This window comes from Crocodylus siamensis, chromosome 6 (assembly GCF_052110815.1).
Source record: "Crocodylus siamensis isolate JL-2025a chromosome 6, ASM5211081v1, whole genome shotgun sequence".
In the NCBI taxonomy this organism is placed as follows: Eukaryota; Metazoa; Chordata; order Crocodylia; family Crocodylidae; genus Crocodylus; species Crocodylus siamensis.
In genome coordinates, this window is record NC_143400.1 from 10,083,686 (window position 1) to 10,096,140 (window position 12,455).

Consider the following 12,455-nt stretch of genomic DNA (forward strand, 5'->3'; position numbering starts at 1 on the left):
GGAGAATGGGGGTCAGATTGAGGCCCCTGCGGTGTGGGAGGGAGGGGCTGGGGCAGGCATTGCCCAGCCAGAACAGGGCACAGGGGAGGGGAGGGCATGGGATGGACCACATGGCTCATCTCGGGGAGCCCAACCAAGAGTAGACAGCTGAACCCCAAGAAGGCCAAGTGGGACACAGGAAAAGATTGGAGAATGTGGTCTTGATAAGTGGGTTTGCAGGCAATTGGCATATGGCTACCTGGGTTAATAATAATATGTTCCCAGCATGGGGAGATACCCCCTTGAGCATAAAAAGAGTATTCCCAGAGTTGGGGTGGGACAAGGGTTGGAGGGGATGGTACCCCAGTGAAAGAGAGGAGAAAGGAGACAGTCCCTGTGAAGCTGAGATAGGGGCAAGGAAGTTGCAGGAGGTTCCAGAGACCTGACTGGCAGCAACTAGACCATGACAGTCAGAACAGAGACCACCAAGGACAGCTGCAAGAGGCTCACTCACCAAACCAAGGAACAAGCTAGAAGTTGCTCCAATACAAGACACTGAAGACAAGTTTTACCCCAATTCAGTAAGAAAGAAATGAGGGACTAATTTCAGAGCAATTCTGAAGGAAAGAAGGGTGTTTATTAGTAACCTCCTTCAACATGTCAACTGGTGGACTTTTAAGGATCAATTAAGAGAAGGACTTATACTACAAGTGGTTAGCAGGAAGGTGGTAGAGAAAAAAGGACTTGACAGGTGAGGTTTGAAGATCTGACATCTCTGCTAGGTCCTGGTCTGATATTTGGTTCCTTGATGCTGGGGCACAGGCTCATATGGAAATGTTCCCAGGGACTTGAGTATAAATAGGATTTCTTCCAGGTGCACCACAAGATACCTAGGGCATGAACTAGCCCTTATCCTCCATGTCTATCAAGATGTTTACAAGAATGGCTTCCAAGTCTACAATTCCTCACAACATCTGAAGGACTAAAGAGCAATGGGATGATTCTGGCCTGTCTCTCTATAGGAGGTCTCCCCCAGTGAAGTGTCCAAAGGCAAGTAATCAGCAAATGGTTTCCCACCAAGATATTCATCAAAAGTACCTTTCCCTTTGTAGACATGCAGAAACGAGGGGAGCAAAAAATTGACTTGGATGACAAATGTGATATTATTATTACAGGAATGCGGTGACTCAGCCATTTGCAAGGAGAGATTCTGTTATGTATCTATCTATCCACATAGAGGTACATCCCTCTGTGCACTCCAGCCCCTCCAACACTCCCTGGATAGGCAGCAGGTCATAGCTTGTGCCTACTCTCAACAGCTTTAGGAAGGAGAACTCCTAGCACGTAGATGCTCCTACTTCACAAGGCAGTACTGCTGTCTCCTACAATACGCTCACTCGTGGAAGTCTCCTTCAAGAGGCCAGGGAGGTGTACATGGGTGATAGTATAGTGTGCAGCACAAGGACAATCAAGCCCCTTCTTGTCCCAGCTGAGGGCACCCAAACACACCTAGTTCTCCAAGCTGCCAGAACAGGGCACAAGCTGCACTGCTGCAGCTCTGCTTGGAGGGTGAGCTGGACCTGGCTGCCAGAACCCCTACACTGCCACAAGTTCTCCACTGCACAGAGCCCCTTTCCTGGCCGAGAGAGATAATTAGTAGGGTTTGCATCTTGGGAAAGATCTTCAGGAGACAGAGGGGAATAGGAGCTGCCACCGAGTGCTGGAAGAGAGTGTATGCCAAGAGGGGAGGGGGAGTTCTTACCTGCTCTGGGGACCCCGGCATGCAGGTACAGAGCCACCAGCACATTAGCTATACAGTGGAAGGGGGGTGGGAGGTGCAACCATGCCATTGCACCTTCCTCGCACCACCACTGAAGTTGGCTACCACTTGTGAACACCAAACTATGCTGCTCTGGTGTGCACAGACGCATCTTCTTTGCCAGGGTTCCTGTGGGGCCTTCACAGCAATTCCAGCCAGACCAAACCGCAACACCTTCCAGGCCCAGCTTTCTCAGCCTGGCTTCAGTGATTGGCCTGTACAGTTGAATACCCCACCATATTTCAAAAAGCAACCAGCAGGGCCAGCAGCTCCTGGAACCCATGAGGGAAAGAAACCAGAGAGAAGGAAGATGCCATCATGGGAGCTGTTCAGAAGTGCTGACCCGTTGTCCTGAGGCCAAGCGCAGACTAGGGGAGCCCTTCCCAGCACCCCGGTATTTCTAGGCGGTGAAATTATTTGGGCAGCATCATTCACGTGGTCATGACAGACACCAACTCAGGAAAATAATGCAAGGGCAGTAACATGACTTTCCTGTTTCTCTGTGTCCTCCCGTCCCTCCATCTGCCCCGGTATGCAGACTACAAAACGACCTCCTCTCAGACCTGTTCCCAGTGGTCTCCTTTGCCAAAAGTGGCTAGACGTCCCCACCCCATGGCATTGTAAAGACTTCTAAAGGCCTGAAGACAGAAATTCGTAATGCTGCTACACAGGACAGGGGAAATTGCATGTTAATGTTAGCAAACACTAATTGTAAGGACTGTTAGTCAGCAGCCATATCTACACAAGCAGCTGACAGCGCTGTCGTCGCTGTGTAGTCCCAATGCCACCTGGTTGTTCTTAGTTGCTACTGTGCAGTGTTGTCAGCATCACGGTTCATGTCCAGCAATGCTGTTGCCATATTGATGAGCTACAGTGCGGTAGCTTGTTGCTAAGGTGACGCAGCATCTCCTGTAGATGTGCCCTGTGTGAAGGGAAACTAGCACTTGTGACTGATCACATGTTCGGGGTCCATGCCCTCTCCAAGGCTAGGGATGTGCCTAGGACCTGTACGGCTACTCCAGCCCTGCCCTGCTTGCTGGCTCTCCAGGCCCTGTCTAGGCCAGCGAGGACGGGGTGGAAGAGGTACTTGGACTGTTCCCTCCAGCCCCCAAATCCCTTCTCTGCTCCTTAGCAGAGCCCAAGCCCCGTCCACCCTGCAGTTCCCCGAGCAGTTCCTTCCTTAACAAAGAAATCTGAGACTTACTTTTCTGTAGGCCCCAAACTTCAGGCTGTTTGATACAGGAACTCCACCCAAGTGGGAAAATGAAAGTAACTGGAACCACAGAGCGGGGAGGGCTGGTCTCAGGCTCCATCCCATAATAATAAGGACAAACACTTTAACCCCATAATTGCCCAATTACTGCGGAGAGGCGACTCTCTCCCCCTCTGTGGCCAGGTCTATCATGACCTCCCCCCTGGTCTAGGGGCGCAGTCCTTGGGCAGGGGCTTGAGCCCAGGTCAAGGTTGATGCTTTCCCCATTGCAGGTTGGCCTCAAACAACACTTCATAGGCGCCGCGTGGGTGGGCACGGGGCCCTGCTCCCCCCACCCCTGCCATGGACTCAGGGGGTTCAATTCCCCACCCCCAGGGCTGAGGGGGCAGGTGGGGGGGCAAGAGCCACAACTGCCCCCGGAAGGAACCGGGGCTGGGGGCTGCCTTCCCCTCGCATGGCGCCTCCCGCTCATCCTCCCGGGGTTAGAAATCCCCAGTGCTGGGGCGATTTCCCAACCTGCAGTGAACAAGGTTCTTCCCAACCCTGAACAGAGGTGTTCCCCCCCAGGTGGGTGGGAAGGGCAGTGACAGCCCTACCCCAGGGGTCACAGGGGGAGTGAAGGGAAATGGCTCGAGAGGCGGATCGGGGACTCCCTGTGCCAGGGACAGAGAAACCCACATCTTTCCTTCCACCACCTGTGCACAGACCCCAGGGCACCAGGGATGCTGCTCCCCCACTGCTGCAGCTGGGGCAGGACCACGAGCGCCCCAGACCGAGCCGGGGGGGTTGAGGCATCGGCTGGGGGGTCCGCACCCTCACCTTTATTCCCCGTGGATGAGATGCTGCAACCTGCTCACGAAGGCCCCTGTGACCCGGCACTGAGGCCTTGTCCAGGGTCTCTGGGTGGATCCTATATGCTAGTGTCACATCTTCGTCCCACCCTGCGTGCAGGGCCAGACACACATCTCCTTAGCAGCTCACGTGGCCCTGACCAGTCAGTGTTTCACCAGGCCTGGCCCTGTTCACAGAGAGACGTCCCCCCAGGCACTGCCCTCAGAGCCCCTCAGGTCCACCCAAAGTGGCGCCAGCCACTGCCATGTCCCCGGGGTATCTCCCAAGGGTATTGCTGGCCTTCCCCAGATGGACATGCTCTAACTCTGCCACATTAAACATATGACACAGTTCAGTGGTGAATTACACCACTTCAGACAAGCCACTTGCACAGTGTAATTCTCACACTATAGAAGTGTCCATCCAGAGAAAAAAAGCCAACCAGCCACAACACTAGTGCTTGAAATTGTCACAACTTTCTAGCTAGTTCCCACCCAGCTTTCACGTGCCCGTGGACAGGGCCCCTCGAAAGTGCCATCTCCGCACAAGGGGTAACGTGTCCTGCACACGTCTCCCCCCACAGAGCCACGGGTGTATCAGCCACACTGACACACAGGCGCACACATCCCCATGCTGCTCTCCCACATGCACAAGGGACACATACACACAAATACGTGTGCGCTCCCCTCCACACACACATGCACATAAAGATTATGGAACACACACACACACCTGCACACATACATGCACATGCAGAAATGCTTGTGCACGCAGGGACCAATCTATGCGCACGCACAGCCCAGTCCGCAATCTCCCGGGGGGTCGGGGCGGGGGGAGTGCAGCATCCAGGGCAGGGCCTGGCTTCCAGGGGTCGCGAGGGGCTTCCAGCATTGATCAGCCCTGGTTTTAAGCAGCCACACATGCGTGTCCTGCATTTTCATCAAGTAACAACTAAAACATCAACTTATAACTTCAGTAAAAGCTCTGTTCTACGGCATCCCCTGGGAATAGGGGATGCTAAACAACACAATATGCCGCTTAATTGAGCGCCCCTAGCTTCTACTTCTCATGCTGCATCTGGGGCGTCCCCGCGTCACTTCCGCAGCATAGCCGCCGCATCGCCGCCCTTCCTGCGGGGCGCTGCGGGACGGAGAGGAGTGTCCCGCACAGCCTGCTGTGCCCCGCGCCGTGGGGACCCCGCAGCACAGGCCGCTTTCCTGCGAGACACGGGAGCTCGGAGAAACCGGAAGTGTCGCGGTGAGTACTTCCGGTTTCACTTTACCTTACAAGGCGGCATGCCCGTTAGCGGAGCATGCCGGCTTGTAAGATGCTGGATAACAGAACTTTTACTGTAAATACCATTTTTAAGTTTTTGTGGCATATTTGTGTCCCAGGTAGAGGATATTGATTTCATAAATACGTATCTCATTTATCTCAGTTGTCCGGCCTTGTAGTTTGCTATAATGTGGTGAAATGCATTTCTCCTTCACCAGCCGATTAACTTTTTGCTCATCTCTGTATCAAGCTGCATGAAGGCGGCAACTTGCAGGTCCTGAAGCTCACACACCAGCACTGAAGATTGATTTAAAAAAACCAGTAACATTTTTGGATATTTTTACATTTAAAGTAACATTTTTGAAACTTTCTTTCAAAACTCGCAGAACGATCCCAACAAACTCCTGTATTAAACACTGGTATTAAGTGCTGTCGTATTAATAGTATGAACTGTGGTTAGTGAACTGAACCAAATATTTGGCATCACCCTGAAAAAAAATTTCTACGATGCCAGAAGACGGGATGACTTGAGCTTAAATTACTATTTACCGAATTCTCTTTAAAATTACACATTTTTACCAATGTTGTTTGAAATTTTTTACCCCCTTCCAGGTTTTTAGGACCCAAAAATCTCATTTTCCTCCCCCACCTCCTCCCCAGGCCACAATGGAGGGGGGGAGGGCAAGTACACCTGCAGCTGGGCCTGCATCCTGGTGGGTGAGGCTGGCAGGGGAAGGTCTAATTTAAAAAAAACCCAAAATCTATTTAATCAAACCATGTTGATGTGTCAGAATTAATGACTTGAATTGACTTGAGTCAGATAAGTAACTTGACTTGAGCTTTGCATATCAACAACTTGACTAGAGTCTTTACTCCCAAATGACTCGATGCGAGTCCCAAATTTTGAGACTTGTTACAGCCCAGCTATAGGCTGGAAAAGGAAAACTAGCTTCCCTACTTCTTCAGCTCCCAATTCATGTCCCAGCCTTGAACCAGCCCAAGTGAAGAAAACGGTCTTTCGGCCCCTGCAGCAGAGGCTACTGGTGGTAAAACCTGGTCTAGTGCATTGGCAACTCCGGATCCTGGCGCCGTGCTAGGGACGTCCACCAGCTCAGTGCTGTGACTGACTGTAAAACACCCTTGCAAACATGGGCTGCTTGAATGGTTCACCGCCAGCCCTGAAATGTGTCATGGCAGCATGACTGACGGGTGATGAGTGTCCATGTCGTCGCTACGTTTTCCTCTTGGGCAGTTGGGCATCTCCTGTGGTGCTTTGGGTTAAGACTCTTGGCAAGGAAGTGAAGTGCATTTTAGTGCTTGATAAACCCTTTTCTTTGTCGGTATAGACCAGGTTGGGGGAACAATTCCACACATTAAAAAAATGATCAATTCCTGTTAAAACTTTATTCTGCACAGCTTATCCTTACCTGGGGCTTGTATATTTGCTTACACTCACAGTAAAACTCCCTGTGACACAGCCCAGAGCACTCTTCACCCTTTCTTCCTCAAGGTCTATTAGCCTGCCGCAGACACAGCCTTAACGGATGGGATCCACAGCCACAGAACAGGGCCAAAGGAGGAAGAGAGCAGAGCCAAGGTCAATGCTGAGTTAGATACATGCATGGAGAAGTGACCTGTTCATGGCTGTTGATGGTGAAGAGATGCCAGAGGAAACATCTAACCCAATAACGGCAGGTACCACAGAGTGATGAATGGGGGGTATGGAGTTCTTGGGTTCTGCAAAGCTGGGAAGTGCCTGCTGGGGGTGGTCCTGGGGGAAGCGACAGCCTGGGCAGGAAGGGACTGGGCCCAACAGTGCAGGGGGTTGCACCCAACCCTGTGTTCCATGGGGGAGGCAGCAGCCCTAGCAGCAGGGGAATCAGCTCAGCCTCCTCTACTCAGCCCTGGCCAGAATCCCCCCTACCCTCACGTCCACTGGGCCGGTCCAGTCACGTAATGCACAAACCCCATTCCTGAAGGCAGCCCCTTCAGCACAACAGTAGAAACTGCATTAAACAGCAACAGTTGGAACAGGTTGTCACAGACCCAAGTGCCTGCTCTGAGCCACCCTGCTCTGCACATGGCCCTGTGCCCTGGGCACTTACAGAGCCCGTCCCCACATCCGGTAACAGCCTTTACTGGTCCTAAACACCCTGCCCTGGTGCAGGCAGGGGGAGAAGAGGCCGAATGTGAGGATGGATGAACCAATCCTGCCAGCTGAGAGGGGAGCAGAGCAAATGTCCATTTCCTTGGGCTGGTGGCAAAGGTTAAACCAGATTTATTTGGTACAAAGCACCTCTTCACCAATGGGTTACCAACAATTAGTCCTGGATACTTCTGGAGAGGTCCTTGCCCAGCTCACACAGGGAGGCCCCTGGCCAAGGGCACCACTCCATAGGTCACCAGGTCCTCTTTGATACACTGACTAAACAACTTGCATTTCTGTCACACATGTACTGAACAGAACATTTAAAAGGTCATCAGACTGCACATACAAATCCTTCTCCTCCATCCAAAGCATTCATGAAAATATTATCAATGCAGGACGAGGACAGACCCCTCAGGTCCCTCTCGCTTTCTTCTCCAAACTAGACATTGAGCCATTGATAATCCAGCCCATTGGGTATCCAGTACCCAGACGTTCTTCCAGCTCAGCCAATGAGGTATGGGAATGAAGATAGGCCAGAGGGGAGGCTGGGGGTTGGCTCAGGGATCTCCGATGTCATAATGTGCAACAATGACTGGCTGTGCCACTTACATCACAAAGTCCTGGCATGAGGTCACCAGGGAGACTGATGCCCCCAGCTGCCCCTCTGCAGTGGTTGGACCCCATTGGCTCTGGCTGCAGCTGTGCCCAGCAAGTCTCTGGCTGTGGGCGCAAGAGATCCCGGGACATCAAGTCTGATCGCTCACATCGGTTCTTAGCCAGAGTGCAGGACCTCCATCTAACCCAGGAGGTGCACAGTCCCACCAGGGGAGACGCCTTGTTGGACCTGGTGCTGGCCACAGGTGATGACCTGGTGAGGGGGCTGCGGGTGATGGGCCACCTGGGAGACAGTGATCATCGCTTGCTGGAATCCACCATCCAGCGTAAGGTGGCAAAGGGCTGCAGCAAGGCAACAGCCCTAGACTTTAGGAGGGCTGACTTCAACAAGCTAAGGAGGATCGTTGGGGAAGCGCTGAGGACCCAGAGGGGAAGGGAATCAGATGTCGAAGGTGAGTGGTTGCTCCTTAAGGAGACGATCCTCCATGCCCAAAGGGAGGTAATCCCAACAAGGGTCAAAGGGAGCAGGAGGGCACATAAACCCCCATGGCTCACTAAGAGCATCCGGGAATGTCTCCTTGCTAAACGGGAGGCATATACCCAATGGAGAGATGGGGTCATCACCAAGAAGGACTATGTTACAGTCGCCCAAGGATGTAGGGGGGCAGTCAGGAGGGCCAAGGCAGAGATGGAGATAGGACTAGCTTCCCGGATTAAGGACAATAAGAAGTCCTTCTTCAAATACATAGGGGGTAAAAAGAGGGTCCCGGGTAATGTGGGGCCCCTGCAGGACACGATGGGCAACTTAGTCATCACGCCAGATGATAAAGCTAACATATTTAACGATTTCTTTGCCTCTGTCTTCCTAAGTAGGGACCAGTTCAGCTACCTCCCTGCTGGGCCCCCCTCGGGCCCCGGGAGAAACACGCCTGGGCCAGGGGTTAGCGAGGAGTTAGTTAGGGTACTTCTGGAGAGGCTGGACGTGTTCAAGTCCGCTGGTCCGGACGATCTTCACCCTAGGGTTCTACAGGAACTGGCCGAGGTCATTGCGGGACCCCTGGCGCGGCTCTATGACCACTCGTGGTGCTCTGGCGAGGTGCCGGAGGACTGGAAGAGGGCCAATGTGGTCCCTATCTTCAAAAAGGGAAAAAAAGAGGACCCGGGAAATTACAGGCCAGTTAGTCTTACCTCAATCCCGGGTAAGCTCTTTGAAAAAATTATCCTGGCACACATCCAGGAGGGCCTTGCGGGGGAATGCATGCTCAGGGGCAACCAACATGGGTTCATCAGTGGCAGGTCTTGTCAGACCAACCTGGTGGCCTTTTACGATCAGGTCACCAAATCATTAGACGCAGGGGTTGCTGTGGATGTAGTCTTTCTGGACTTCCGGAAGGCTTTCGACACTGTCTCTCACCCTGTCCTCATCAAAAAGCTGGGAGACTGTGGTGTCGATGCCCACACGGTCAAATGGGTCGCCAACTGGTTGGAGGGCCGCACCCAGAGGGTGGTAGTGGATGGGTTCTTCTCGACCTGGAAGGAAGTGGGCAGTGGGGTTCCGCAGGGCTCGGTCCTCGGGCCCGCACTGTTCAACATCTTCATCAGTGACTTGGATGAGGGGGTAGAAAGCACCCTGTTCAAGTTTGCTGATGACACTAAGATGTGGGGGGATGTGGGTGCACTAGAAGGGTGCAATAGGCTACAAGCTGACCTTGACAGGTTGCAATGGTGGGCGGATGAGAATAGGATGGGGTTTAACACTGATAAGTGCAAGGTGTTGCACATGGGGAGGAAGAACCGGCACCACACTTACAGGTTGGGGAACTCCCCTCTTGCCAGCACGGAGACGGAAAAGGATCTTGGAGTCGTCATTGACTCCACGATGAACATGGGCCGGCAGTGTGGGGAGGCAGTCAAGAAGGCCAACCGTACCCTGTCATGCATCCACAGATGCATCTCGAGCAGGTCCAGGGAGGTGATCCTCCCCCTCTATGCGGCACTGGTCAGGCCGCAGCTGGAATACTGCGTCCAGTTCTGGGCGCCACACTTCAAGAGGGACGTGGACGATATGGAAAGAGTTCAGAGGAGGCCCACTCGTATGATCAAGGGTCAGCAGGGCAAGCCTTATGAGGAGAGGCTACGGGACCTGAACCTGTTTAGCCTCCACAAGAGAAGGTTAAGGGGGGACCTTGTGGCCTGCTACAAACTGGTCAGGGGGGATCAGCAGGTATTGGGGGAGTCCCTGTTCCCCCGTGCGCTGCCAGGAGTGACCAGGAATAACGGTCACAAGCTGGCGGAGGGTAAGTTTAGATTAGATATTAGGAGGCGCTACTTCACAGTCAGGGCGGCTAGGGCCTGGAACCAGCTGCCAGGGGAAGTGGTGCAGGCTCCTAGCCTGGGGATTTTTAAAAGGAAGTTAGATGAGCACCTTGCCGGGGTCATCTGACCCCGGTGCTCTTTCCTGCCAAGGCAGGGGGTCGGACTAGATGATCTACCTAGGTCCCTTCCGACTCTAGCTACTATGATACTATGACATGGAGAGCAGCGTGTGCTGGAGCTGCCTGTAGCGGGCCCTGACCTCCTACTTCTGGCAGCAAGAGGACAGGTGGCAGCCAAGGGACAGGGCTTGGGGGAGTAGGAGGAGGGGGTGTCTGTCTCCCTGGACTGAAATGAGGGGCAGCAAAAGTAGGAGGGACCTTTGCACAGCATGACCTGCTCCAGGAAATGCATCCAGCAGCCCTACCCAGACCACCCAGGGCCTGACACAGCCATGAGACATGGATCACCCCTTCCCTACCACCGCGGTCTCTCCAGTTGGGCTGCCAGTCCATGTGGAGCATCAGTCACTGTCCCTGGTGACAACCTGGGACACACCCAGGGTTCACATACCAAGGCCCAGTCTCCTGGCACTGCCAGTCCCTGCTCCTCGCTCTCCGCACACGCACCTCTCCTGAACTCCCGCCTGGTGCCTTTGGAGGGCATTGGGGTGCCTCATCCCCTCAGCTGCCTAGCACCCTCCCTCTCTGCTTGCCTGGCAGCGCTGTGGAGGACAGTGTCCGAAGCAAATACCCAGAGGCAGCTTAGGATTCATGAGAGCTTCATGAGAGCTGCATCTATCAGACATCATCATCAGCACCCTGGCAAGAGCCCAACCTGAGCCTGGAGGACTTCCCCTATGTTCCTATGGACACCCCCACAAACCTGGACAATGTGCATAGGTCATTGTCTGGTTTAAGTGGCAAGACAAGGAGAATGACTTGCTACATGACGTGGGTCGGCAGGGAAAGGAACAGCCAGAGAGGGGAGACTGGGACTTGGGGTCCCTGAGCAGCAAGGACATGGTGAGTCTCTGCTTGCCTGGCAGCTCTGTGGAGGACAGTGTCCAAAGCGAATACCTGGTGGCAGATTTCGATTCATGAGAGCTGCAGCTCTCAGACATGACCAGCAGCAACCTGGCAAGCTGGAAAGAGCCCATCCTGACCCTGGAGGACTTCCCCTACATTTCCAGGTACACCCTCATGGACCTAGACAATGTACACAGGATCATTGTCTGGTTTTAGCAGGAAGACAAGGAGAACAACGTGCCACAAGACGTGGCCCAGCAGGGAATGGAAGAGAAGCCAGAGAGGGGAGACTGGGAGCTGGTGTCCCTGACTGGTGAAGACATGGTGAGTACAAGGAGACATGGTGAGTGAGGAGTACAAAGAGACATCTTGGCTCTGACCACAGCCCCAGGGCAGGATGGGATGGCACTGCACAGGCCCAACTGGCCCCAACCAGGGTCCTTATGATTTATCCCTGCCCAGGAGCACACAGCTTGACACACAGCACTGCCCGGTCACAACAGTGCTGAGCACATGCAGGGGGCCACAGGGAGGTCTGTGTCCCCGCACTGCATAGGGAAAAAGGTCGCCACTTCTGCTGAAATGCCATTGATATCCACTCTATGGCTGGCCACTTCCCTGTGTGGCACCAAAGTGAAGTGGGAGCTGTCTGAAGCAGAAGTCCAAATCCTCCCGTGTATCCCAGGCTGCTTATTGTCTGCTACATTTACAGCACTGGAAACTGCACAGCGCTCTGGGCAGCCACACGACCAGAGCCCCAGGCTGCAGCACAGCACAGATGCTCTCCAGCTGGGACATAGCAGGCTGTGGTACAGCTCCTGGCAAGATGGTCAGTGAGCCGACAGCCAGGACAGGCCTGCACGCCTGGCTCCCAGGCAGCCCAACAGCTGAGCCAGTCTGGCAACAGGGAGCCCTTCACCATTCCCCGTGCTTGAATAGGCAGCTAGTGTTTGAGCACCAGCCCCTGCGAATTCCCAGCTGCAGGCAGCTCCCTCCCCCTTGCTGCCAGGTTACAAGGGAGACCCAGGACGACGTGGAGCAGAAGCACAAGCAACAGAGAATGCCTCAGAGCAGCTTGGCCTAAACGTTGGATCGGGGGTCTCAGACCAGAGACCTCCAGCCCACAGGGGCATCCCTTGCTGGACTACACCCTCCAAAGCAGCTGAACTCCTCAGCCCCACGTCCAGCCATTCAGGACGAACCCCAGCGGGCAGTGAACACATGCTGGAAAGG

At 53.9% G+C, this 12,455-nt stretch overlaps 1 protein-coding gene and 1 long non-coding RNA gene across 3 annotated transcripts in view; one reads left to right on the plus strand and one right to left on the minus strand.

The window, feature by feature from the left end:
• Positions 1-4,444, minus strand: LOC149860947 (uncharacterized). The gene is made up of 3 exons (XR_016443164.1): positions 3,831-4,444; positions 3,003-3,071; positions 1-2,720 (listed from the first exon to the last, which is right to left on the minus strand). It is a non-coding gene; the product is annotated as an uncharacterized LOC149860947 (long non-coding RNA).
• A 99-nt stretch (positions 4,445-4,543) lies between these two features.
• LOC149860948 (NACHT, LRR and PYD domains-containing protein 3-like) overlaps positions 4,544-12,455 on the plus strand; it is a 70,324-nt gene continuing 62,412 nt past the window's right edge. For both annotated transcript variants that reach the window (XM_090053613.1, XM_090053614.1), the window contains exons 1-2: positions 4,544-5,099; positions 6,628-6,812. Coding sequence is in view for 1 of the 2 variants with exons in the window: in XM_090053614.1 (XP_089909740.1) it covers positions 6,758-6,812 (55 nt within the window). In the remaining variant the exon portion in view is untranslated. The remainder of the gene's footprint in view (positions 5,100-6,627; positions 6,813-12,455) is intronic.